General features: G+C 47.8%; 2 protein-coding genes across 11 annotated transcripts in view; both read right to left on the bottom strand.

Annotated features, from left to right (window-relative positions):
* Positions 1–301: 301 nt before the first annotated feature.
* Positions 302–5,424, bottom strand: LOC120904800 (multidrug resistance-associated protein 1-like). Of its 2 annotated transcripts, none has more exons than XM_040315153.1 (4): positions 5,252–5,424; positions 4,935–5,168; positions 4,167–4,732; positions 302–3,942 (listed from the first exon to the last, which is right to left on the bottom strand). In XM_040315153.1, exons 1-4 carry the CDS (start codon positions 5,276–5,278, stop codon positions 525–527), a joined length of 4,245 nt encoding a protein of 1,414 aa, XP_040171087.1. In that variant the 5' UTR covers positions 5,279–5,424; the 3' UTR covers positions 302–524. The 2 variants fall into 2 exon arrangements, with proteins under 2 accessions (XP_040171087.1, XP_040171088.1); XM_040315154.1 differs by having other exon boundaries at positions 4,167–4,711.
* Positions 5,425–5,797: 373 nt separating this feature from the next.
* The window catches only part of LOC120904801 (transient receptor potential-gamma protein), a 75,985-nt gene continuing 57,046 nt past the window's right edge, over positions 5,798–24,736 (bottom strand). For 4 of the 9 annotated variants that reach the window (XM_040315155.1, XM_040315161.1, XM_040315160.1 and 1 more), the window contains 18 exons: positions 22,241–22,506; positions 18,292–18,683; positions 16,058–16,188; positions 15,697–15,934; positions 15,462–15,604; positions 15,189–15,378; positions 14,920–15,102; positions 12,963–13,074; positions 12,358–12,480; positions 12,118–12,267; positions 11,770–11,909; positions 10,873–11,141; positions 10,685–10,795; positions 10,415–10,610; positions 10,155–10,349; positions 9,110–9,671; positions 8,533–9,044; positions 5,798–8,234 (listed from right to left, as the gene is read on the bottom strand). In XM_040315155.1, the coding sequence (XP_040171089.1) occupies positions 7,767–8,234; positions 8,533–9,044; positions 9,110–9,671; positions 10,155–10,349; positions 10,415–10,610; positions 10,685–10,795; positions 10,873–11,141; positions 11,770–11,909; positions 12,118–12,267; positions 12,358–12,480; positions 12,963–13,074; positions 14,920–15,102; positions 15,189–15,378; positions 15,462–15,604; positions 15,697–15,934; positions 16,058–16,188; positions 18,292–18,648 (4,080 nt within the window). In that variant the 5' untranslated portion in view covers positions 18,649–18,683; positions 22,241–22,506 and the 3' untranslated portion in view covers positions 5,798–7,766. Of the gene's footprint in view, positions 8,235–8,532; positions 9,045–9,109; positions 9,672–10,154; positions 10,350–10,414; positions 10,611–10,684; positions 10,796–10,872; positions 11,142–11,769; positions 11,910–12,117; positions 12,268–12,357; positions 12,481–12,962; positions 13,075–14,919; positions 15,103–15,188; positions 15,379–15,461; positions 15,605–15,696; positions 15,935–16,057; positions 16,189–18,291; positions 18,684–19,245; positions 19,299–19,541; positions 21,300–22,240; positions 22,507–24,736 lie in introns of those variants that run through there. The other 5 variants (XM_040315157.1, XM_040315164.1, XM_040315158.1 and 2 more) reach the window with 5 other exon arrangements.

The raw sequence follows: 24,736 nt of genomic DNA, 5'->3' as shown, positions 1-24,736 counted from the left end.
CCTTATGGTTTCTCAATGGTTAGTAATTCACTAAAAATGAACGTTACTTTCTTCATTACTAAATTTTGATCGTAAAAATATTGTTCGCAGAAATGTGTGTTACAAACTTCTTCGTCGTCTTCTCATTGATCGCAAAAGTGTAGATCGCAATCTTCTTGGTCGCAATATGCTTGGTCGCAAACTTCTTGATCGCAAAATCCATTTGGCCATCAAAATGAAAATAGATTCAATCTATGTACATATGATGTGAATGTGATACAATTGAGCATAGTGCTCTAATACTATAGATATTTTAAAGCACTTCTTGTGATGGCCACCATTCGCTGCTCATGCTATGCTAGGCAATGTATATTTCACGATATAAGTACATATAAATATAAATGTTCGTTGTTTGATTTGGTTCAAAGCTTCCTATTAAGTACAATTTTGGCAGCAGACCACTGTCTCCTTTCCGTCTTCCAATTTTAAAACAAAATATATGAGAAAACAATACATATCACAAAACAGCTACACCCAAAGATACTCTAATCTCGAAACCCAAGCTCAGCCCGCTCCTCCACCGTATAATCCTGCAGCGGCGCAATCTTACGCACCCGTCCCTCCTGCAACCACAGTACGCGATGACAGTTTCGCAAGGTGTTCAGGTGATGTGCAATCATCAGCACAGTGCGACCGTGAAACTGTTTATCCAACACCTTCAGTATTAGATCTTCCGTCGCTTCATCCAGCGCCGAGGTCGCTTCGTCCAGTATGATGATCGGTTTCTTCCTCAGAAATCCACGCACCAGACACAACAGCTGGCACTGGCCAACGGAAAGGTTCTCGAGCGGTGTCGCCAAGTGGACGTTACCCAGCCCACACTCACGCAAACAACGAATGAGCTCCTCGTCCGTGTGTCCGTTCCGTGGATCGATAAAGTTTTGCACCACGCCCGAAAACAGGCTCGTACTTTGGGGAACAAGTGTTAGCTCACCGCGCAGCTTTTGGAGTGATATGCGCCCCAGCTCAACGTGTGCGATAGAAATATATCCCGTAGTGTGCTTGGGATAGAACCGGAACAGTGTCCCAATGAAGCTGGATTTCCCTGACCCGGTACGACCTACAATGCCCAGCTTTTCCCCAGCCGCTATCGTAAGCGTTACATTGTGCAGAACCGTCGATCCGTCAGCGTGCGTTAGCGAAAAGTCCCGGTAGATGATTGGTCCGAGGACGGGGTGCTTGTCCATTCCGCTCGTTGGATAATCTACACCCGTGTCATCGTTTGTTTCGCGCTGCAGGTCCAAATATTGTGCGACTCGCTCGAACGAGATTATGTTTTCCTCCAGCGCACCTAACGCTAGCAGCAGTGAGTTCAGCGAAGGAATCAACCGCAACACATAGCTAACAATGATGCCCACAAACGCAAACCCAACCATCGATTGATTGCTGACGGTGAGCAGAGCGACGTAGTAAATCACAATCGCTCCGATAAACTCCAACCGTATACCGATCCACCTGTTTGCGAACCGGTTGTGGTAAATGTAGTTCTGGTGCGTGTCCACCCTCTCAAAGAACTGGCGCAACAAGCGATCCTCCGCCTCGTACGCTTTGATCGTGTCAATGCCCTGGATCGTTTCATTGTACTGCAGAATGATCGGTGAGCGTGAGCTTGCCTCGAAGCGCTTCAACGTTCGCGCTACCTGTAGATGGTAGCTTAGCAACCGCTTCAGACCGCACACTAACATGAGGGCCGCTGTGAACGCGAGCACAAAGAGCAGCAGCTTGCTGTGCAGCTTGTACACGAACAGCATCAGCGTGCCGAGCACACTGAACGAGGCGCTCAGCACCGAACGAACGCTTGTGATGATCGTTTTATCGACCACTTTCAGATCGTTCGAGAAGCGATTAACGATCACGCCGGAATCATTAAGATCGAAAAACTCCATCGGTTGACGGAGGATGGTGGCCAACATTTGGGAGTGGACGCGTTTCGATAGGCTTAAACCGGCCCAGTGAATGATTGCTGTTTTGAGGAATATTAGCAGTACCCAGACACACAAAATCCATGTAGTGTGGAGCAGGGCTCCACTCGTCTGTTTGTCACTCGCAGCCCACTGAGCAAGCAGTGTGATGATGACGATATCGAGCGCTGTAACCGTAGACTCGAAACATAACGCTCCGACACAGTAACGCCGCTTGAGCATCCGTGCGAAGGTAACGTAAAGCCCGAGCGAAACATTACCCTCTCCGTGGTCAGTGCCTTTTGGTTGAGCTTTTCTGGCGCGTTTTTTGTTCTGCTGGTCTGCTTTTGGGGCTTTCTCTTCCTGCTCTGGTTCGTCTTCTGCTCCGTTGAGTTGACCAAGCAGCTCCACACTTACTTCGGCTGGCTTTAGTACCTTTTCAATCGTACCACCAGCCATCACCAGCACTTTATCAGCAATCGAGAGATGTTCCGGATCGTGCGATATAAACACACACGTGCATCCTGCAAGCAACCCGTGCTGACGATGAAACACACCCTCAAACACCTTGCGGGCTACATTCGGATCGAGTGAACGTAGTGGATCATCGAGCAGATACACATCCGCATGTCGATAAACGGCACGTGCCAGCGAGACTCGTCGTGCCTGACCACCGGACAGTGAATGTCCTCCTTCACTCACAACACGCTCGTCGTAATCTGGGAATGTCTTCAGATCCTCCTCCAGACAGCAAGCACGGAGCACCTCCTCATAGCGGGACTTTTCATACTCCTGCCCAAACAGGATGTTGCTCCGAATGGTCCCACTGTGTATCCATGGTGTCTGAGGACAGTAAGCGACACGATTCCACGCGATCGTACTGGTGCCTCCCGTCCGTTGTAGTCTTCCAATCATCGCACGCAGCAGAGAGGTTTTCCCAGAACCGTGCGTTCCACTAACTCCGATAAAGGTACCCTCCCGCAGCGTTAAGTTAATACCCCGTAGGATTGTATTCTTTTCCGTGGAAAACTTTGCACGCTCTATTCTCAGCACTTCAGCTCTTGACGTGTCCGCAATGGAGTCTTCTAGCTGATCGACGAACGTGTGCACCACTTCCTGCATCTTCTCAAAGCTCCCTCTACCAGCTCCACCAGTTGAACTGCCATTTTGTGGCATCTTTCCACTCGATTTCCTCTGTTTGCCACTGCACACTACCTCGTTGATGACCTGTAGCTTCACATTGATCGTGCCCCAGTTGGTCATCAGGTTCGGCAGCTCCGACAGCGGGTAGCGCGTAAGACCGAACAGAGCGATTGCCACAAACATCGACTGTACGGTCAGCAAAGCGCCACTACCCACCACGTACATGAACAGAAACGTACCGCAAGCCACGATCATCGGTGTGGCAATGCTTAGCAGATACTTTAGCGCATCGTACAAGATGTAGGTGCACATATGGGTCAACTCCGCCCGTCGATGCTCGCCAATACGCTGCTCAAAAAACGGTTCCATCAAGTCCGACTTGATCTGTTGCATCTGCTCGATCGAAGCGGTTGTGAGTCGGACGCGATCGTTACTGTGTGCCGTGATGTGTTTCTCCTGTGCTGCGATCTTTTTCGCCAATTTACGGGTGATCGCGATCACGGCTACTATTATCGCGAGGCCTACGGTTCCGATTGGTCCGAGGACGCCTACCCACAGCGCCACGAAGGTTATGAGGATGATCAACGGTGCCGACCACATCATGTGTAGATTTTGGATGAAGGGAACGAACAGTGCCGTATCACTGGTTAGTGTATCGCTGGACGCGTTGGAGGTGATGCCGTCGTGCAGGATGCTCCGATAGATCGCTCCCATCAGGATGGAGCGAATGCGCAGACCGATGTCTTGGGTGGTGTGCTGGTAGTGCGTGTTGAGGATAGCGATAATCGTCGATGCATCAAACAGTGCCGTAACGATCCACTTCTGGTACATCCGGGGCTGGTTCTCCTCGAGTAGTAATCTATATACCGTGGAGAGAGTGTAAAAACAAAGTCACATTAATTATATGACTCATCGACTGCATCGGTTCATTGGGACAAAGCTGCGCTCAGAGGGGTAATAAAAATTGCCTACACACATATCTCTCCTCTCGAGCCCGAGCTGGTCCAATCGTTCATTGATAAAAATAAACTGCATCGAGTGGTACGCACGCCTCAAGTACCGGAGAACTACATCAACACTTACCTCAGCAGGTAAGGGCAGAGAAAGAACAATGAGATCAGCACGAACCGATTCAATCCGGCCAGTATGATCTCACCGCGGAAAGGGCTCAATAGCTTCCCAATGGTAAACCGACAAAGCTCACTCTCCATCCGTCCACTGCCATCGTCCACGGCGGTATAGCCACGCCGTGCATTTGCTTTCTCGTACAGCTCAAGCAGCTGCTCACATCTCCGATCTTCCGGCAGCGTTCCCTGGAAGAGTGTGCCCTGGTAGAAGGCCACACTTCCACGATGTGCTTCCCGGTACGTGCTGTCCATCCAGGAGAAAAAGAGCCCACGGATGAAGTTTGGCTTGCGGGGAGTGTTGGAACCGGTGCTGGAATCATGCCCTCCACCGCTGTACGATCGAATCCCGCACGCACAGAGCCAAGCGAACGCTAGCATGAGATGCATAAAATCGTACCACTCTGTGCGGTCGAACGCAACGTCCATCGAGAGGGCAAGCGTTCGCAGCGTCCAGAAGGTAAACAGATAGATGTGATCCACATTGCGTCGGATGGAGTAAATCTGTAGAAAGAGAATGCCCACCTGAAGCGGGGAGAAGCGACTGTGAGATAGGCAACCAGTGGAAGCTGTTATCATCAGCTCGCATGCGTCGTCCGTCCGAGACCTGATAAGACCCGAATCTGTGATACCTGCCGCCTGCTCCAACAGTCCACTCGGAATTATGGTACAATCATGCAACAATGTACAGGTCTACAAGGTCTTTTACCCTAATCCACACGCTTACCAAGGAGATGGCCTCTATTCCATCCCGCCAGACGGCAACAGAGTCATCCACAAGTCGGAAGGCGGCCACCACAACACCCGCCAGCGTGACAAGCACTAAAAACGCGGAGAAAATGCTATGCACCGTGCGTCTAGATGTTTGCACCGGCACATCCTGCTTCACGTACGACAGCTCGGACAGAAAGAACAAACACACCAGCAGATACTGAAACCCGTACACAACGAGATGGTCCACCTGTACGCGGAGATGAAAGATGAATCCTTTAAAGTGAGAAACACGGCCGTCTGAGAAGCACACGACGGAGAAGATCCTCTCACCAAGGGTAACGAGACTGGTTCCACCATCGAGACGGCTCAGACCGTGTGCGTCGTCATACAGCAAGCAACCACCAAACGAATGCACTTTTGCCTACACTACGGCCTACTACGGTCTGATCCGGTGGTCCGGCCGGGTGTGTTGTGTGTTTTGTAATCGACGGTCGGACAGCTACTGAACTTTGCGTGTCGCGTACCTTTGTAAAAGATACGTGCGCACGAGCGCGCGCAAGCGTGAGCCAGAGAGACCGCGATTGTGAGCGATGTAATGAAATTAAGATAAAAACAAAGCCAAGAGACAAGAGAAAACTGAATGAAACCGCTCACCCAACACCTCGCCGTGTGTGTATTGGTGTGAAGGGGAAGCGGCGGGAGATAAGGGCTATTTTTGTAATGAATTTTCCTACGCGCTCCTCTTCGCTGCGCACTGAATGAACGACAGAGTGTGCACCGCAGATCGGTGAGCGCGCAACTCGTAACGGTCGATGTCGCGCACGGTTTAATTTTCTCAAACTTCTCCACCGCACCCCGAAAACACCATCTGAGACGATCGTCAAATAAATTAAATATTTATTACAATATTCACTCCTCCTCTGCCCTCTGGCGTACCCGTGCACCGTGCGTGGAGTTTGTGACGGAGGGTTTTAACGATTGCCCTTTTCCCTATCTATGCATATCAATCTGCGAGTTTTTCTTTCACCCATCCTAAAATTCAACAGCTTTCCTTTCTGCACCTTCACAACACGAACCAACAAACACAGCTCCCACTGCCCTTCGTCAACAAACCGATCGGTCAACTGTCAATTTGAATCGTCTGCGCTTATCTACATACGCTCCTCGCCCCAGTGAGCACCAATCCCGTCGTTTTACAGGTGTTTTTGTGGTTTTGTTTCTTCTATTTTGTTTGATTAAACATTTCTATCGATGGCATTTGTTGTTTTGTTGTTTTTTTTATTCGGTTCGGCTAGTAATTTATAGTTTTTTGTTTCATTTCTTTTCACTACTAAATCTGTCGTGTTTAGCTACTAGTTTGCTTTTAGCACGACGACTACCCTCTTTTATAATTTTATCTTTTATTCGTTTCAAACCACCTTCTCTCTTTCTCTCCCTTTTTCTCTCTATCGTTCTCTCACTACGTATAGTTATACTTGTCTTAGCGTCTACGCGAACATGGTTTTCTCGCTCCCAATTACGACTAATAAATTGTTTAATGTTGCTTACTAGTTTTTTTACGTTTTGATCGAAGTTTCCATCTACATCTGCTCTAATGATCGCGATCCCAATTCAATGCTTTGTTTTGTTGTTTTTGTTACTGTCTAATCGTCCTTGCAAGCGAGAAGACGTACGTTATCATTATAGTGGTTCCGTGGTTTGTTCTGTTTCTCTTTTTGTTTACGTGATACACATACACATCATGTTTACATGTTACATATTATAAGGCCTCCTTTTTACTTCTTGTGTTAAGTTTTGCTATTTCAATTACTCGGATGTCTGATGTGTGTTAGCGTTCAAACACTGTTGCCGATCCTCGATTTGCGTGTCCCCGTCACTCCTTATACACTCCTCGGCACCCTACTAATCAACTGGTTTTTACTCTTTATGCTGATAAGTAATCTATCTGCTTAACTCACTTTATTGGATATTCGGACCGGTTTGTAGTATGTCTTTCTTATCGTGCCTAAGATGTATCGTGTGTAGTTTAAGGTGTGCGCGCTTGCATCGACACCGTCCCTTACAGACTATCGGATTAAAAGAGAATGACCCCCCCTGTCTCCAGGGGTGCGTCATATGAGTCTCCGTTGTTGGGTAGCAACACATCCAACGGTATGGGGAAAGCAGCGGTACTTACAGCTACACTAGCCGCTGTCCTCTCTTGGTTGTTCCTGTACGAGTTCCAATAGCTTAACAAATGATAGTTTAACAGCTACTCCTCCCAGCGGCACCACGGGATGTTGGTGTGCTCGCCGCACCGAGCACCTCCTCAAAGAGACCTGGTCCCTTTTTGTATTGTATTGGTATCGTTATACATCTATATATGCCTTACAGCTACCACCAACATTCAACACTGCACTGTTGCACTCCATTTCCCGCTCCCGATCGTGTCCATGATCTCAGCATCGTCGCCCAAAGGTTGACCGTGTATGGCATATAGCACGACAGCACGACAACCGTCCGATGATGGGATCATTCGGTCAGGATCGGGCTCTGTTACGACCCGTTACGGTTCCTTTTTAGGCCCTAAAACTCCCTATCTCTCTCCTCGAACAGAAGGAATTTTCTTACAACCATCACACGAAACGCGTTGCTCCAGCCATCTGCAGAGTAGTTGCCGAGATGTCATTCAAACTCGTCTTGCGTCTTTAACCATTTCGCCTTACTTCTTCGCCACCACGTTTAGAATTGATGCTTTTGACTAGTTTACACACTCATTGTTCCGTTAGCATGCGCTCAACGCCTTGAGCGCCGACCAACCATATTTACATACAAATAGTCGCACCCCTTTGCCGTACCGTCTCCCCTATAACCAGCCCTGGGAGTGTAAATGCCCCCGTAGTGGCGTTACGCCCGGAATCTTCGGCACCGAGCGTAGCGTGGACGTGGCCAACGACTGACCAGTGCTGACCGGTCCGCCGGACGTGTCACACGCTCCACCTGCCCCTACTGCAGCGCCTCCACCACCACCACCATCACTGCTATCACGATGCTCCTGCAAGCGTAGCAACGGTTCGTTGGAGCTGTTCCTGCCGCGGATGATCTTCTGGTGCTTGTGCACGGCCAGCTGATGGCCGGCACCGCCTGCCGCCGGCTGCTGATCGACGCTCTCCTCCGTGGTGGAAGGTGTTAACGGTGCCGCACCTTCGAGCTGCTGCTCGATCGAGTGCTGCTGGCTTTGCGTTGCCTCGTGCCGGGCCGGCCGTACGCTGCCGGTCGCTTCCGGTTCGTCGCTTGCGCCGCGCGTCGGTACGCTGGAAGCACGTTTCAGTACCTGCGGAGTTGAATGAAGAGCGTGTCAGTGTCTGCCCACCCAAGAGATATTGCTCATTGCACTATAGAGCTTGATTCGTTTGAATGAATTATCGTAATGTGGTACGTGCTGTAATGCAACAGCGAATGACACACCCCGCGCAGATGCGTCACATCACTGTGGTAATGGCAATGAAAGTAACTCAATTGGAATGCCACCCTGTGTTAGGTACGTGCCACTGCCAGCAAACAAACCATAATATCTAAAGCTCCCTAAATCAATGTCCCGCTACTCGGCTAGCTGCAAAGTCCCAACGTACCTTACTGCTTGTATTACCCGTCGTAGTGATCGCGTTCGTTACCGAGGGCAGCTCGCACGGTGGCTCCAGCACCGGGCTGGAGTTGCGGCTGTTGGAGAACTTTTTCCGCTTGCGCTTCAGTGCTGCCAGCGCACCGAAATGCAAGTGATAGTGGTGCGCGTGCTCCTTCCCGTCCCGCCCGTTCTTGCCGTTCGCCGTGGCCGTCCCGCTGCTGCTGTGCTGCTGCGTACGATCACTTCCACCGTGCTGCCGGCGATCTTGGTGCCCCCGGTCCGTCCGGCTGCGCTGATTGTGATGCTTGTGTGGATCCGGACACTGCTCGACGTCGGGCCGATCCAGGCTCGGGTTCGAATCGGACGGTGACTCCGTGATGGCTTCATCCGACGCCGGGCTATTGCTGTGGCTGGCCGATTCGCCCCGACCCGGACCGTGGTTGCACACCGAGTCTTCCGATCGGGAGCGCCCGATAAACTTCGACACGCTGCCATGTTTGGCCGCTTCAATAAGCGTTCCTGCGGAAGGAGAAAGCATCGTTAAATGGTGCCTTTTTTGAGGGTTTTGATGAATTTCAACGGACCCCATCGCTTCTTGTGCGATCCTGGACGACTTTTGGAGTTAAACTTCGGTGCCAGCTTTGCCAGCCGATGGATCGGGTTGTTGTTCTCCCCGAACGAGCTCTGCGACTGCGACGAATACTGATGCATCGGATTCACCTGGTGCAGTGCCTTCTTCGGTGTCAACCCCGGGCCAAACACGCCCGCAAACAGCTCGTGCGGCGAATGGTCCGGCAGCTGCGCAATAAACTCCGACACGGGCGTCAAATGCTGACCGGCGTCCGGTGCCGGCGGTGGCGCTATATTGAAGCCCTTCATCAACCGTCGCTCCTTCTGGCGGTTCTTCTTGCCACCGACACCGCTACCCTGGCCCGTCGCGATGGCCGTGTTCATCCCACTGTTCTTCAGTATCTCGACCAGCTCGCACCGGAACGCCGATATGTCCTGCTTGATCTCGTTCACGTCGTCCTCGGTGACGCCCTGCGATTCGGCCTTCCGCTGCTCGACCGTCACGTACCGGCGCACCAGGTTGCGCATGATGCTCTGGTACCGGAAGTCCCGTTCGCTCGCCTGCTTTACCTTCCGCTGAAACGAATTGCAAATCGAAACCACCAGAGCAAATAGCCGCAAAAAGAGAGAGAAAGAGAGAGAACCGGAAAGAAGGAGAGGGCAAACAAGAGCGGGAAAAAGAAAAAATGCAAAACACACACACACACACACACACACACACACACACACACACACGCCATGTGTCCAAACATACAAATGAAACCACACACACGCGCACAATATCCCAAACCCGAGCAAAGAAAGCGTAGAAGATAGAGCGGTAGAGCATTAAAAAACCAGGGAAAAATGGTAGGAAAAGAAGGGGAAAAAGAAATGGTAAAACCACGCATTAACAAAACTGGATGTGCGCCATCTAGTGGGGTGGGACGTGAAGCAAGCCAATCTAGTTGCCGATGTTGGGTTTTGTGGTGCCATTTTTGTCATTTTTAAGGTGCGAAACAATCCGTACACAAACCATCGCGCGGGGAAAGTTGTGCCTCGTGCGCTAACTGCACTTACTCGAATCGTTTTCATGTGCTCCTTCTTGACCGCCTTCGAGTGGCCGCAGAACTTTCGCTTCACCCACTGGAAGATGTAGAACAGGGATTTCGGCGTCGGGATGATGTTGAACGGTGGTGGACACGTACCGCCCTCCTCGAAGTAGCTGATCCACAGCTTCGAGCGGGCAAACTTCCACTCCACGTCAGCCCGTTCCTGAGGAGTTGAGGACACATTTACTTGAAGTAAGTACCAAAGATGTCACGTCATCTTCATCCTACCGATATCAATTGATATGAGTGATTCATCATGGCGATCAGTAGGTTCAGCAGCACCACAATATTGATCACCGAGTAGGTGCCGAACATCAGCATGCCCCAGAATCGGGTAAAGATTTTGATCCCATCCAGCTCGAAGTTTTCCAGATCCACCAGACCAAACACCGCCCAGAACAGTGTCTGTATCGTTTCGAAAAGGCTGTGTGAAGTGCAACGATACATCATTTAGTTAGTGTCTCTTTAATGTCCAAGAAACGCCCCTTCAGCACATACTTAGCAAACCGGCGCCACACGATACAGGCATTCGGATCCGTCGCAGTAATGTTGAGCCCCGAAAAGCTGGACACATCCGGGCATCGTTTCTTCTCCAGATCCGCATAATACCTGTAATGAAATGCAAACACACCGAATGTACTTTTGCGAAGAGCGAACGCCCACTTCAGCCATTGGTGTTGTCTTACCAAAGTAGCTGATTGAGACCGCTGCTGAACGCAAACAGCACCAGCACGTACAGGAAGAAGAACTTCATGATGTCCATCACCATGCGGGAGAGCGATACCTGCAGCGGTCCCAGGTGCGGATTGACCGAGAAGATGTACACCAGCTTGAGCGAGCTGAAGATGTTGGCCGCCGAGAACAGGCCCTCCGATATCAGCATCGGGTCCCAGGTGTCCCACTTTTCGCGCGGCAGGTCCGCCGCAAACTTGTTGTACGTCATCTCTTTCTGGACCTGCGAAGATTGCAGTAGAACGTTACGGTTGGTGAAACTTTTTGGCAATTGCAATTGCAAACAAGGTTGTAGCACCACGCGCACGGACACATCATAAACTTTAGTTGGCAACTGTCACGCGAAACTCATCCCCTCCTTTTGGCGGTTGCTAGGATGCATGATGCGTGCTAGAGAGAGAGACAGTGGCATTGCTCGGGGACATAAACAAACAAGTTGGCGCGATTATTATACGCAGATGGCTAACGAACGAAACTTTCCAATTGGAGCACCATGGCAACTAGCAGCCAGTTCGATGAACCGCGTGGAACTTGTGTAGAACTTCCCGGGGAAAAGTGGTACAGCAAATACTTCAACCTCCCCGGAGCACCAAGTGTGGTTTGCTGATCATTTCGGTTGAGTAGTTGAGTGGCAAACAGTTTGCGCAAAATCCAATTAACTTCCGGCAGCCGAATTCCGGTGAAACAGAATTCCAGTCTGTCCCGTCTGGTGAAGCCGGTGCAAGCAAGGAGGAAGAAGTGTGACATTTCACAACAACCGGGAAAGTTTGCAACCGGTGTTGCACCGGTGGTGGTGGCGGTGCCTAATTACAAATGTTGCTGCTACCATTTTCACATAGATGGAAACTTACCTCAAAGTAGGACACCACTCGAAGGGCCACCGTCGCCACGTACAGCGAGTTGGTCACAAAGTCTATCACATTCCACATATCGTTCACGTACTCCTGCAAGCCCACGTCCCACAGCTGCTTCACCTCGCTCCAGATAAGTCCTGTTGGGGGAGAAAAATCGCCAATAAAGTCATAGGTAAGCCCTTCTTTGCGTGAAGAATGCATGGGAATAAGAATCGCCACGTGTAATAAGTGGCCACTTTTCCCTATGTTGTGAAAGGTAATTCAGTTTCGATTCCATACCCTCTCCTAACGACTGATCGAAGTTTTAATTAGATTTTTCATTTTTAATTCCCCACTGCAACTTACCGCTGACCCAGGCCAATATGAGCCACTCGATCAAGGTCGGGCTTGCACCGCGCTTGGTAGGCACTTCGTCATGCTGCTGGCTCACGTCCGGCTCACCCCACACGCCGCCCATTACCGTCTCGATGCGCTGGGACGCCAGCATAAGAAGAACTGACACGGTGGACGGAGAAGGAGAGGAAGACAAATTAAAGCGCTTATCTGCTGGACAACATCTTCCCTCGAGCTCGATGGAACACTTACACAAAAACGTGAAGTACGACGCACTGTGGCAGATGAACTTGATGAACGGTTTGCGCATCGTTTGGCCGAGCGACGAGTGTGGTGCGATGATGTACGAGAAGGAAAACAGCGGAAACATGATGCCTGCAAAAAAACGGGAGAACGAACAGGAAAGGTAAGTGTGTCCGTACACCGAACGCCGGATGGGAATGATTTCCGATTAATTTGACGCTGCACGGTTCGTTGCTTGTGCACCATATTTCCACCCAATTCCAATCGGGTGGAGGGAGCGCTGCTTGACGAGGGAGGGCCACCGGTTGATTTGATTCCATTTTGCCATTAAAGGAGGTGTGTATTGGGGTGTGGGAATTTGGTTCCTAATGAGTCAATTACTTTATTATTCGTGGAATTGCCGCAACCCACCAGGGGGGAGTTAACCATTTCTTGGCGAATGTGTGTAGTGAGAACACGTGGCAAGAAGCTAAGTTCTAAGAATAATTAACAAGGAACGTCGGTCACGGTGAGCCACACCGCGGCACTCCTTTTTGCTGTTTTAGGTGTTAGCTTAATTTCCCAAAATCTTCCACCCACCCCATACTAAAGGAACGTTTTAGCACTAAACTTACCTATTCGTACAATTTCCAGCGCCTGCAGGGCCATGTTTTTCCTCCGGAAGCCCGGCAATCCTTCGTACCAGATGCTGGCCAGCAGCTGCTGCACGTTCGGATGGGAAACGAACTGGAAAACGGTGGAAACGAACACACCGGAAACGGACACATATTTTGGGGTTAAAATTTTGACGACAACTTTGGCTGAGAGTGTGTGTGTTTTGCGTTGCTGGACGTGTTGGAATCAATTTCCCACAAACAAAAAACAAACAATGCACAATCTGCTTCACAATCAGCCACACTCACACACACACAACGTGTCGTATGAAATGGAGCTTGGTTTGGTTTTGAATTTTAATTTTTCCAAAACAACAGCCACTATCAGGCGTTCGCTTCTGTGAGCCAACAGCAAAATGGAATTTTGAAAGCTTAGAAGAGCGTTTCCCAGCATTTCCCCCACGCTTGATGCAGCTCTACACATGCCTGGATGGTGGACATGGTGGAAAGCATGCACGAGGAATGTGGCATGGCACAATGGAACGGGGTTTAAGATTTACGAAGGTTTTACGTAAATCTGGTCCCTGTCGTTTGAATATGCGGCGTCGTTAGTGTGAGCGTGGGCCATGTACGATGACACAGCATAACATTGTACACAGCGAAAGGAAAAAAAACCGGCCAGAAGAAGAAAGTATGGCATTTAACGTGCTCTACATCTATGGTACAGGGTTCGGTATGTTTCATGTGTTTTTATTTTTTTTTGGTAAAAGATGTCCTTTTTAAGCTCATGTGGGACGTACACAATTTTAACAAGGTTTGGCCGATGTTTAGCGAAGGTTAGGTACAATGTGTGTGTGCGTTCTGTTTTTCTTATGTGAATTTCTTTGATGTTGTAGCTTTGAAAGTTCACAAGATAGGTGAAAACATGGCCAATTGGATCGAATACAGAGGCTCCAATTGGAAGAATGATACAAGCCTTGAGGTCATATATAAATCATGAAGCTACGTACTTGTCAAAAATCACATACAAGAGCAAATGCTGTTTCATTCCTTTTCAATGCCAGTTGAAATGAGCTTTTAATACTACAATCTATTTGCTCGAGAAACGAGAAATTGAAAGGCTATTAAATAATTCGTAGCCGATTTTCTCGAGCTCAACATTGCAAGGTCCAATCCCATTGCCAACCCGTAAAATCCCATTTCAAACCTGTCAATTGTGTGTCGCACAAAGGAATAGGCTCCTGGCGACATATCAATAATGTTGAAATGTATTTTACGGACTTCAGCTTGTGATGTTGCGCTGGCTGCAAAGAAAACCTGAATGGTGGAAAATGAGGTCAAAACTTCAAACGTAAGTTGGGTTCAATATAAATGAAATCGATCCCGCTATCAGTGCTTTTATTGAAATTGGATTACTTTGGTTTAAATTCGCCCTAAAGTCAACTTCAGCTTGTTAATATTTCTTTTAACCACAATAAAACCACTCGAAGCCATCGAACGACAGTCCCCGAAATGGGAACGTGTTCAAATCAAATATTGAAAATTGTACCAATTGATAATCCTCTTAACACATCTCCACACCACTCACCAACCATTGGACTCCACGCGAACCACACCACAAACAATTACATCCGCACAATGTGGTCCAGTTGCTGCAATTGCAACATTGTCACAACCAGCACCGGCCTCACACCGAACACCATTTTATGCAAATACCGCTGTCGTTGTGTTAAAACGAACCCTTGCTCCATTCCCAAGTTTTCCTTGCCAATTAGCAAAACTGTCAAACCGCAACCAAAACGCTACCTTGCACCACCCCCGCAACACCCTCCCAAACCACCAAACATGTACTGCAAATGCTAATTAGCGGCTATGAATATTTAACTGCCGGGAGAGTTTTCCACCAACCAAAAGTCCGTTCGCGAGTGAGCACTAACTAAATAGTGCGGCAGGGAAGTAGCCTGCTCCAACCGCGTACCTTCTTCTGGCGTAACTTGACGGCAAGCTTCAACCGGTTCAGATGCATACGATCGCCATGCTCGAAGGCCGGTCCGGTGGGGTCATGGTTGAGCAGTACCTCCAGCTCGTGCGACGATCGGGTGTGATCGAGCAGGGCCGTCGCAAAGTCCTGACACTGTCGGCGAAGTTCCTGGTACTCGTTCTACGGCCGGGAAGGAAATGGGAGCATACAAAGTAGGCGTTGAAAATGTTGACTGACATACCCCCACCCCCAACAGCGTTGTGTACCTTGAACTCGTGCTCCAGAAAGCTCAGCCTCCTTAGCTCCCAGCTCAGCTCGAACGCGGTCAGGATGGGATCTTTGGACGAGAGCGCAACCAGGGACGGGCTCGCCAGCGCACGGTACGCGTTGATGCGTGACCGCGAGTGGCGCAGCGAGTCCTCCATCCGGGAGGTAACGCAATCATCGCAGCCGCATCTGGAAAAGCGGGAATACGAAGAGGAGCATTGGGCGATTCAGTTCGTGGGTTTTGCTTAATTGTTCAGACGTTTCTTTCTTACCGTACGTCATGCGGCATGGGCAGTGTGGCGCCACGGTCGAGCAGAATTTTAATTATCTCATAATTATCACGGTGAGCGGCCAGTATTAAGGGCGTTATGTCCGGGGTAAAGGTTGCCGTATCCGGTGGCAGTGCTTCCCAGCTCTGCAGCAAATAGGAAAAAAATAGAAATTTCCTCAACGTTGCCGTGATGCGCTCCTAAAAGCATTGTAGCTCACTGAGAGCGCACTACTTACATGAGGATCCCCGCTCTTGTGACAGCTGTCCTCGTGGTCTAGCAGCACCTCGACCGCCTCGACAAACTCCTCCGATATCGCGTGCAGCAGCGCATCCTTCGTGTCCACCCGGTGATTGATGAGCAGCTCGACCATCTCGAGATTTTCGTTATCGATTGCCATCAGCAGGGCGGACCGGCCCAGCGGATCGACGCAGTTGATGTTGATGTGCGATTCCGCTTCCGCCTTCTCTAGGATCCTTAGAAAGAGAGAGAGAGAGAAAAACACACACAGAAATGTACACCACCGTGTTTACATGGACAAGATTGATCTGCCGATTCCGAGCATTTATCGATTAACGACATGGGGTGGGGGATCTTACCTTCGCGTGGTGGCGACATCTCCCCGCTCCACTGCCAGCAAGTACTTCTTCTCCTCCAGCGACAGGGCGGCAATCTCCTGATGCGGTCGGACCACATTCTCCTCCTCCATCATGCCGTGTATGCTGTGTCTCTGTGAGTCGAGGTTAAACAGGAAACAGAACAACGTTAATACGCATCCGGCTGATGCTACTGTGCCGGTTGGACACGATTGCCACTAAATGGTCAAATGGGACTGGACTGTTGAGAGCCAATGCTACACACCGAAGCTACTACCGACAGGGTAAACAGGGACAGAGACATGAATGTTTTAAAATAGACAAATGTTGAACAAACGACGACTCCATCGACCAATTCTACACCCAACGAACAAACAGATTGTCTAAAACTGCACACACACAGAAAAACGCTCTCCAAAGGAGGTCGTAAAATGATTTCCTTGGAAGATTGTTGAAGACACAATCAAGCACGCAACACTCCCTTCAAACCGTCTCCAGTGTGAATGCCACAAAAAAAAACAAGAAAAGATATCCAGCAAAACAAATCCTCCTAAAAGCCTCCACAGGCTCACAGCTCGCTGCTCGCTGAGTGCAATCGTTTAAATGGTCATAAAAACGCGACGAAATGGAAAGCATTTTCCCTGACAAACACTTCTCACTCGTTCCACACACACACACTGGTGAACTTTTGTTTCTGTTTGCCTTTTACGATACGATATTGATCGCTGTCACTGTGCGTAAAAAAACAGCTTCCACAGGAATTATGACGCATTCGTTTATTCGAAATGATGTTTTTTGCGATCACTTTGCGCTCACTTTGTTCACGCGAAATTTCATTAACGTTTTAACACCCCTTTTTTGTGTGGCTTGGTTGTTGTCACATTGGTTTGTCCGGTTTTAATATCTACTTTCACAAACAATTTCGTTTAATTGATTCGTTGCGGACAGACTCAAGCGTAGATGGGGAGGAAACACGGGGGATTGGCCAATAAATCGTGTCTGTCAATTGCTGGAAAAACAGTTTGCTAAAAAAGAGGAAATTTATATCAGTTTGATGGCTGTACACACTGAAAAGTGCTGCAGTTTAACCTTTTTTTACAAGGGAAACATCGGATTTAAGGTAATATATTGTGGCTGCTCAAAGGAATAGAAATACTAATCCGACGTTTAGCAAAGCTTCTGGTCGGTATTTTTCCCACAAAAAGACAATCTCCCCCGTCCAGATGGTGGACAGATTCTAATACCCTATCATGCAATCATAACACGAGCACATGCTTCATCTCTTCTCCCACCGATAAGCTCCAATTGAGATAAATGGACCCTGCTTGCAGCCATGCATTCTTGAGCTGTGTAAATTTCTGTGGACATTTTCCTTTGCAAAGATTTTCCCTCCTTTTTTTGTGTGCGCCATTCCATTCCGGTGCCGCTCGGGGTTGCCCATCTTCATTAGTAATGCTAGTGGCCGTGCAGTGCTGTGCACCGGATCTGGCCACCGCCCACCGGCAGCAATGGATGTTTGCAATGATCCAACTATAATGATGTGTACCGTACCGATGATGGGGCGAAAGAGAGAGACAGATAGCAAAAGCGAATAAGAAACTAGGGGATTTTGCAACCGGAATTATGAACCATGGGCCACGGGAACACGACCAGCTGTGTGCGCCATCACAAGCGCGTTGCGGCATTGTGTTCTGTGGGTGCATTGTCGGGTGTCCCATCGTGTCCCCTTCGCTACAGCAGCTTACAAACGATGCGTTAAGCGGGACCTGGAACGCGGAGGACTAGCAGCCAATGTCAGCTCTCCTCAGGATAAGAGATGCCAGCTCCGTGCCGTGGCATCCGTAAGCCGGTACCCGGTACCACGTACCCGTGACACCTGAATGCATTATAAATGAAGGGATAGTGACAGTTTCTGCTCTCTACGGCCATCGTTGCGGATTTGTCGACGGTAAACTTTCGAGCGCACTGGAATGTCGTGGGAGAAAATTTGACTTCCAGGTGAGGGTTAAGTTGGGGTTTTTTGTTCTACTAACCCTGTACACAAAAGGGGCTAATGGTGTTGCCGAACCCTGCATCCTTATTGCACAGCTGACCTGATGTTGTTTACACAACCTTTTAACGTGTTTTTTTTCTGCATCAACCCCATCATTACTGCAAAAAGGGGAACTTTGCCCCGTCAATATTTACCACCCTTCCCACCACCTGTCTGCTTCCTTCCCACTATTTACAGGGCTTACCTTAACTCGTTTATCTGCAAATTTCTCCGCCGACGGCGTCATGTACTGTGGCAGCGGTATGTCTACCTTCGTGTCTCTACGCTCGTTGGTCAACATGGTGGCAGCTGCTGCTGTTGTTGTTGCTGCTGCCATGCCTCCTCCTCCTCCTCCTCCTGCTCCTGCTCCACCACCACTTGGTCCGCCGCCCCCCATCGCAGACGTCAGATCGGTGGTGGAGTCACCATCGCCGCCGGCTGCCGGTCCGCTGCCCCGCTGGGTCGCCGCCCGCTGGGTCATGGATTCCGGGGTCGACGTACGCCGAGCAGCCGATTTTTCATTCTTGATGAATAGTTTACTCTTTAGCGTTGTACTTTCCATCGAGTCGTTTTGCCCCACATTTTCTTCACCACTTTCTGCAAAACCGGAGGGAAAGGAGAAGAGACGGTGGTTAGGTGCGAGGTGCTTGCGATGGTGTTTTCTGCACGCGACTAGCTGGAAAGGATTAGATTAGGCATGCAGCACATTGACAGCTTCTGTGTGTGTGGGGATGGGTTTTTTGCTTGTTTGCTGCTAGTTTGAAGGACAGAGGTAATGTAAACGAGCTTTGTAGAACGATTTGAAACAAGCTACCAAGAAGTAAATAGAGCAGATGGATTAAAATTTTACTAAAACAATGTCCTACTAGAGAAGGAAGATCAAGATTATTCGAAAAAGTTATTGAACGATATTAGAAAAAACTAGGAAAAGTTTCTAACTTGTTACCAAAAGAGTAGCAAATAGAGAGAAGAAGACTTACAGAGAACATGAACGAGAAAGAAATCTACCGGAAAAAAAGACATATAAAAGTTTAAAACAGGAACAATAACATTCAAACAAAGCCATAACAAGCTAACATTGCTGCATTGCGAATTGTCTACTTTTAGGCGTTTTCATCAATAATCTTTTAACGATTGATTTTTTTCAAATCAAAATTACCTTGCTTTGGCTTTGTTAAGAGCTTATTTGCTTCTCATTACCAAGTTTTAAGTCTGGAAAAATAAAACAACACATAAAAATTGAAGAATTTGAAACCACTTTACCAATCATATACCAGGTTAGATAAATAAATAGAAGTCGAATATTAAAACGATCTTTTCCTAACAAAATAAAAGGAAACAAAACAAGTTTAACATGATAATCAAAAAGATACTGCTGATGCTGCAATAAAGAAACAAAACAGACTACGACACTAAACAGGGATGCATGCACCAACAACTTTTATTTCAGATTACCGGCTCATGCCATCGGGTACTCCCTTCCTGCTGCCTGTCGCAAAGCACGTAGCTTTCCTCACAAACAAAAAAAAATCAGAAGAAAATAGCAGAAAGAGTACAACCACCATAGTCGGTCGGAAATAGTTGGTACAAAGTCTTAAAAGATTTATACCGATACCGGAGAAAGTTTAATGTCATTTTTAATTGGATTGTGCGGCTCGATAGTTAGCTGTGGCTGGTGAACCAACTCCGTTTGACAGCTTTACCGTCAGCTGAGGCGGATTAGCGTCATCATAATGGAGCCAGTTCAGCACTACCTCCCCCGTCCGAGTGGGATGCGGAACGCGTGTAAGCGCAATTCTGCCGGATTATCAGTGCATCATACATTTTGTATAATCTGATCCAGTGGTGGCCAACCTTTTAATCATGGGGGCGAGCAAGTTTATTTTATACAAGTAGAGGAACATCAAACTTCAAATGAACAGCTCAATGACGAGGAAATATGAACTGTATTTCTATCACCTTAGTAATTATTTTGCTCTTCAACCTCATTTCCAGGCAAGTTGCACGTTGCTCATCCCTGGATATGGGTCCCATTGTTTCATAACTTCAATTAATCCCACTGTTTTAATTAGCTTTTTCCTATCGATTGTGAAAGGATGTTTAACAATCAATTTATTAGCTCCATCCATCATGTACGTAATCTCGATCAGCAGATACATTATTTGACTTCCGCCATTAAATGTTTTTCTGGTTTTGCTCTGCTCTAATGCTCTCATGCTCACCACATGCGAGAGGAGATGATGCATCAACAACAATCGAACCCTCACAACAAAAAAACAGACATCCCCCAATGAACCTCTCGTTTCCATTTATCAACCTCAAAATAAAATGCCACCAGCACCGGCCGGGCTTAGACGTATCAATCAGCCACACAGGAAGGATACCACCCCTCGGATCCGTTTCCGAATTAAACATTAATCATGCAAATCGATCGACCGAAACCACGCACCACGCGGTGACGGAGGCTTGTCCAATTACCCGGCCCGAGATAGCAGTAGCGCCAGTGCCAGCTTCCTTCCTTGGTCGGCCAACCAGAAAGCTCACCCCAAACTACGCACGCCGGATTGCCTGATTGCCAATTTATGTTTCCAATCGGTTTATCGACCCATCTCGGGAACTGGTAGAGCTTTGTGGTGATGTCAGTGATTGTGGTGGTGCGTGTCGTACCCTCACCACCTTAGATGGGAAAATCGGCAAAACTATTTCATTCGCGTCCCTTTCGCAGAGCTCGACCCGATCCGAATGACATCTGGTGATGCATTTATTGAATGCATCTGGTCGCACCGGAGGATTGTGAGCGAGATTACTTCAAGGACCACGGAGGTCGGTAGTCAGTTATACGGGAGGGAAAAACCTCATCTCCCGTGCGTATCGTTGTACGCTTTGTGTAATCGGATTTACCAAACCTCACTCTATCGTGCTCGCGGAGTGGAAATTTCGTTTCGTTCGTCAAATAGCTTTAAAAAAAGAAAGAAAAACGCGAAAAAAGAACCACTTTCTATACCAGGAATGTGCATCAATTTTCTACCACACAATAGATACGCTCACAACCCATCGGCCCTGATCGGGGGATTGCGATTGATTGGCAGTGGTTACAGTTGCTGCTGACATTACACGACGCAACGTATTCGCGAGCAGGGCGACGGTTTAGCTGTAGGTTGCGCGGTTGCGAGCTGATTTCCTCTCGCTAACGATCGCTTTAACGAAGCGCAGCGCCAGCATCGCCATCAGCCAACACACGAACAGCACGTACACAACTCAGTACAAATAGTTATTTTATTTCATCAATAGTATATTGTGCAAGAAAAGTAACAAAAAGAAACCTCATCCCTTTCAGCGATGCTGCTTTTACGCTGTTCTTTGTGTGCTCTGTTCTGGGCCGTTCTTGGTTTCGGGGTGGAACGGTATTCGTGCTTCGCCGGTGCCCTCTCCGGTACGTGACAAATCTGTATCTACAAGGATCTACGTTGCACGAAACACAATTCAACAATTCAATTGACTCGTTCGCAACACTTTCAACTGCATGCAACGATCGTGTTAGGGGACAGGAATAGGGCGCCATTGGGATTAGAAATAATAACGGAGATGCTAAATGGGGGCGAGCAACAAGTCGATGTCGCAGTCTAAACACGTGTTGTTACGGGCGTGATAATCGTTGCATGATAGATAAGGCATCTATTTTGAGCTTTTGAATGATTTTTCTAGTGTGGAACAGACGATGAGAATCTATGAGGATTTGTAGCGTTATATTGATTACAATTCTATTGAATATTCTTCAATTGATGATTTAATAAGGAATTCTTACGACTAAGTAATGCTAATACAATGTTATATTCATATTTTCTAAATTTTAATACAAAAAAGATAATAATAGAGAGATAATCTAGAGAATATAAATTATATTCCATTCAGGCCAACAAATACGAGTACAAAATGGAAACCGTATCACATTCGCATGACTATTCAATTCTAAATATAATATTTACGAACACATTTGCATGCAAGGAAGTTAAATGCAAACCACAATCATCCAACAAACAGTACCAGTGAACGTCATAACACCAAGAAGAGAACGAATGCAAACACTAGAGGGAAGATTTATAGCGGAAAGTAGCAACGACAACAACAACAACAACAAAAACACCTTCAAGTACCATTTATAATTTAATCCAACATCATTTCCGCATCTTTCGACAAACGCATACACACACGAGACGCGCACGCCAAACGTGCAATCAAGCTCGAGCTCGAGCAAATCCTTTACTGCAATTGCATCCTCAAAACAACACACACACGCACACGCACACGGTACAGAAGGGCAGGCGAACGAAGAAGGGATGAATGAGATGGGCGACACGGTCACGGTATGATCACTCCTCCGTCGCTCCACTCCCGTCGCTTACTGGCTCGTCTCTTTGAGCTGGTTTGGAAGAATCGGAGAGAGAGAAAGAGAGAGAAAGAGAGTGTGGATGAGATGTAATGATGGATGGCGGTGGCAAAAAGGAATGGTGAGAGGTCATCTTGAAGTTAAAGTTAAGCGCAGCTTCAACAACCAAATGATGGGCACGGCGGTTGGTGAATTAAGGATGATGGAATGATATTCCGCACGTCAAAGTAGATCGCTGGCACGGTTGCTCCGTTGACGATGAGTGATGGGAGCACTTTTGTGTCTTTTTTGATGTGTATGAGGCAGACGTGTATTGTTCCGTATCGTTTCGAACTAGGGAAGATGTTGAGTGGTGATACTGGTTGATTCTTCATTTTAATTCCCTTTTCATTTCATGCTATCAGTCATTTGAAATCCTGTTTTTTGTAGTGTTTTTGATCTTATAGAATTTATACATAGAGAAGAACTGGTTTATAAACAGGTCAAATTAGAAATAAGCTTTTGAAAGCTTTTACAACATAATGAAAAACAAGCAAGGAACTAATGCTCCGTTTGCTTCAAAATGAACTCTTCGAATTCCAATTCATATAATTCTTGCCTATTTTGAGTGGACAAATTTAGAAATTATTTCCCAAACCAAAAGCTCAAACCTTCAAGACTTCAAGCCCTTTGGCAGTAACACATTTTTACAAGCCACCAGGCTTCTCCATCCAAAAACATCAACTTCATCCCAAAAGCCAACAAATCATACTTAAAAACGGTAAAAAAGAATGACGAATGGACCGTAACCCCCGCCCCGGGAAGCGAAAACAAAGCACGTACAAATAGGTGTTAAGCAAAATTATTGACCAAAGAGCGGGGGAGAGAAATCGATCCAGCGGCTGCTGTAACCGAAACCGAAGGCACAGCGGGCAGCGGGCACAAGAGCGTGGACGAATAGATTTCAAATTTATGACCCTTATCGATGGGGGTGCGAATCACGTGCACACTTCGTTAGAGCGTTTGCCATACTCGCTAAACCACAAGAATGGTGCGCAAGACGAAGAAGGAGCAAAAAAAAACACATTCGTCCGATAAGCGTGCTCGACATGATTGACAGCGTGTTCAAGTTTCTGTGGTGCTGCAACTTTCCAGCACCAGTGACGTGAACAGTGAACAGAGGATGTAGGGCATTTCTGCTGACGATCGGGTTTGACAGCAACTTTTGAGCTGTTTGGACGACACGGTGGCACCCGCAAGTGGTGGGATCCGAGTACAATATTGCTCTGCTTGCTTTCTTATTGGATGGTTTTTGTGATGGTGTGAAACTCCCATTCAGAAGTAATTTTTCGCATCTGCTGCACGGTAAATGGAGATGGATTACTCCAACACTGTGGAACATACTTCTGCACTTAATAGCTGTTCATGCTGAATAACAACTAAAGCGATTAAATCACAAAACGATCGTTTTAATATCATTCCGTATTAATCATCGGAACCATTACAGTTCGTCTACAATCAAGCTCCCTATTTGACATAGGGGTTTGCAGCCCAACAAGGATAACTTCATTCACTCCGTCCCGATCTACATGCTCTCCTGCCAAGACAGGCTACAAACGAGTAAAACATCTCTCACACACGCATCATAAATCCAATTTTTCAGCCTCCTGAATGCCGCCTCTAGCACATCAGTAGTAAATCAATTTCTCAGCTGTCAGCTACAGCCAATCAAACATTTACAATCGTCCCGTTGATTCACTCAGCATGAGCGCCACCATCAAAACCACTTCCGAGAGACGGAAAACACGCATGCAGTATCTCTCGGTGTCTCGCTCTTACGAGGCGTAGCGCCAGCGCAACATTTGCAATAAACACCATTTTCAATCAATCCCAACTCCACCGAGCTATCTCTGTGTCAAACCATTTTACGGCCGGTACGGACGAGCTCCTCAAAGTCACCCTGCTCAGCCCCATGCTCTGCAGTAACTGCTTATTGCGAAAGCTCTACGACGAGTACTGCAAATAACAACACACTTGAAAGTAAAAGTGTACATACAAGTACGCTCCGTTTGCCGAACGGATATATTGCCTGTGCCTTCTTCACTGTCTTCACTGGGCTGGACCCGTCAAACAGAACATGCACCATGTTTGCCGAGCATTGGAAGCCGCTCCGGACACTACAAACATCCTCTCGTGATTCGATTACGCTACTTCGTCGCCGCGGCCGTACTGAAAGAAGGTTAAGCCAACACAAAGTAGAAGGTAAAGACGTCGGAGCGTCGTT

This window comes from Anopheles arabiensis, chromosome 3, assembly GCF_016920715.1.
Source record: "Anopheles arabiensis isolate DONGOLA chromosome 3, AaraD3, whole genome shotgun sequence".
Classification (NCBI taxonomy): Eukaryota; Metazoa; Arthropoda; class Insecta; order Diptera; family Culicidae; genus Anopheles; species Anopheles arabiensis.
Note: the sequence above shows the minus strand (reverse complement) of the source record. Positions and strands in the feature narration are given on the sequence as shown.

Coding starts and splice junctions, on each gene's coding strand:
- LOC120904800 (XM_040315153.1), bottom strand. CDS start 5,278: ATGGTGGAACCAGTCTCGTTACCCTTG. Junction 5,169..5,251: donor AACCAGTCTCGTTACCCTTG/GTGAGAGGATCT, acceptor CTCCGCGTACAG/GTGGACCATCTCGTTGTGTA. Junction 3,943..4,166: donor CTCTGCCCTTACCTGCTGAG/GTAAGTGTTGAT, acceptor CACGGTATATAG/ATTACTACTCGAGGAGAACC.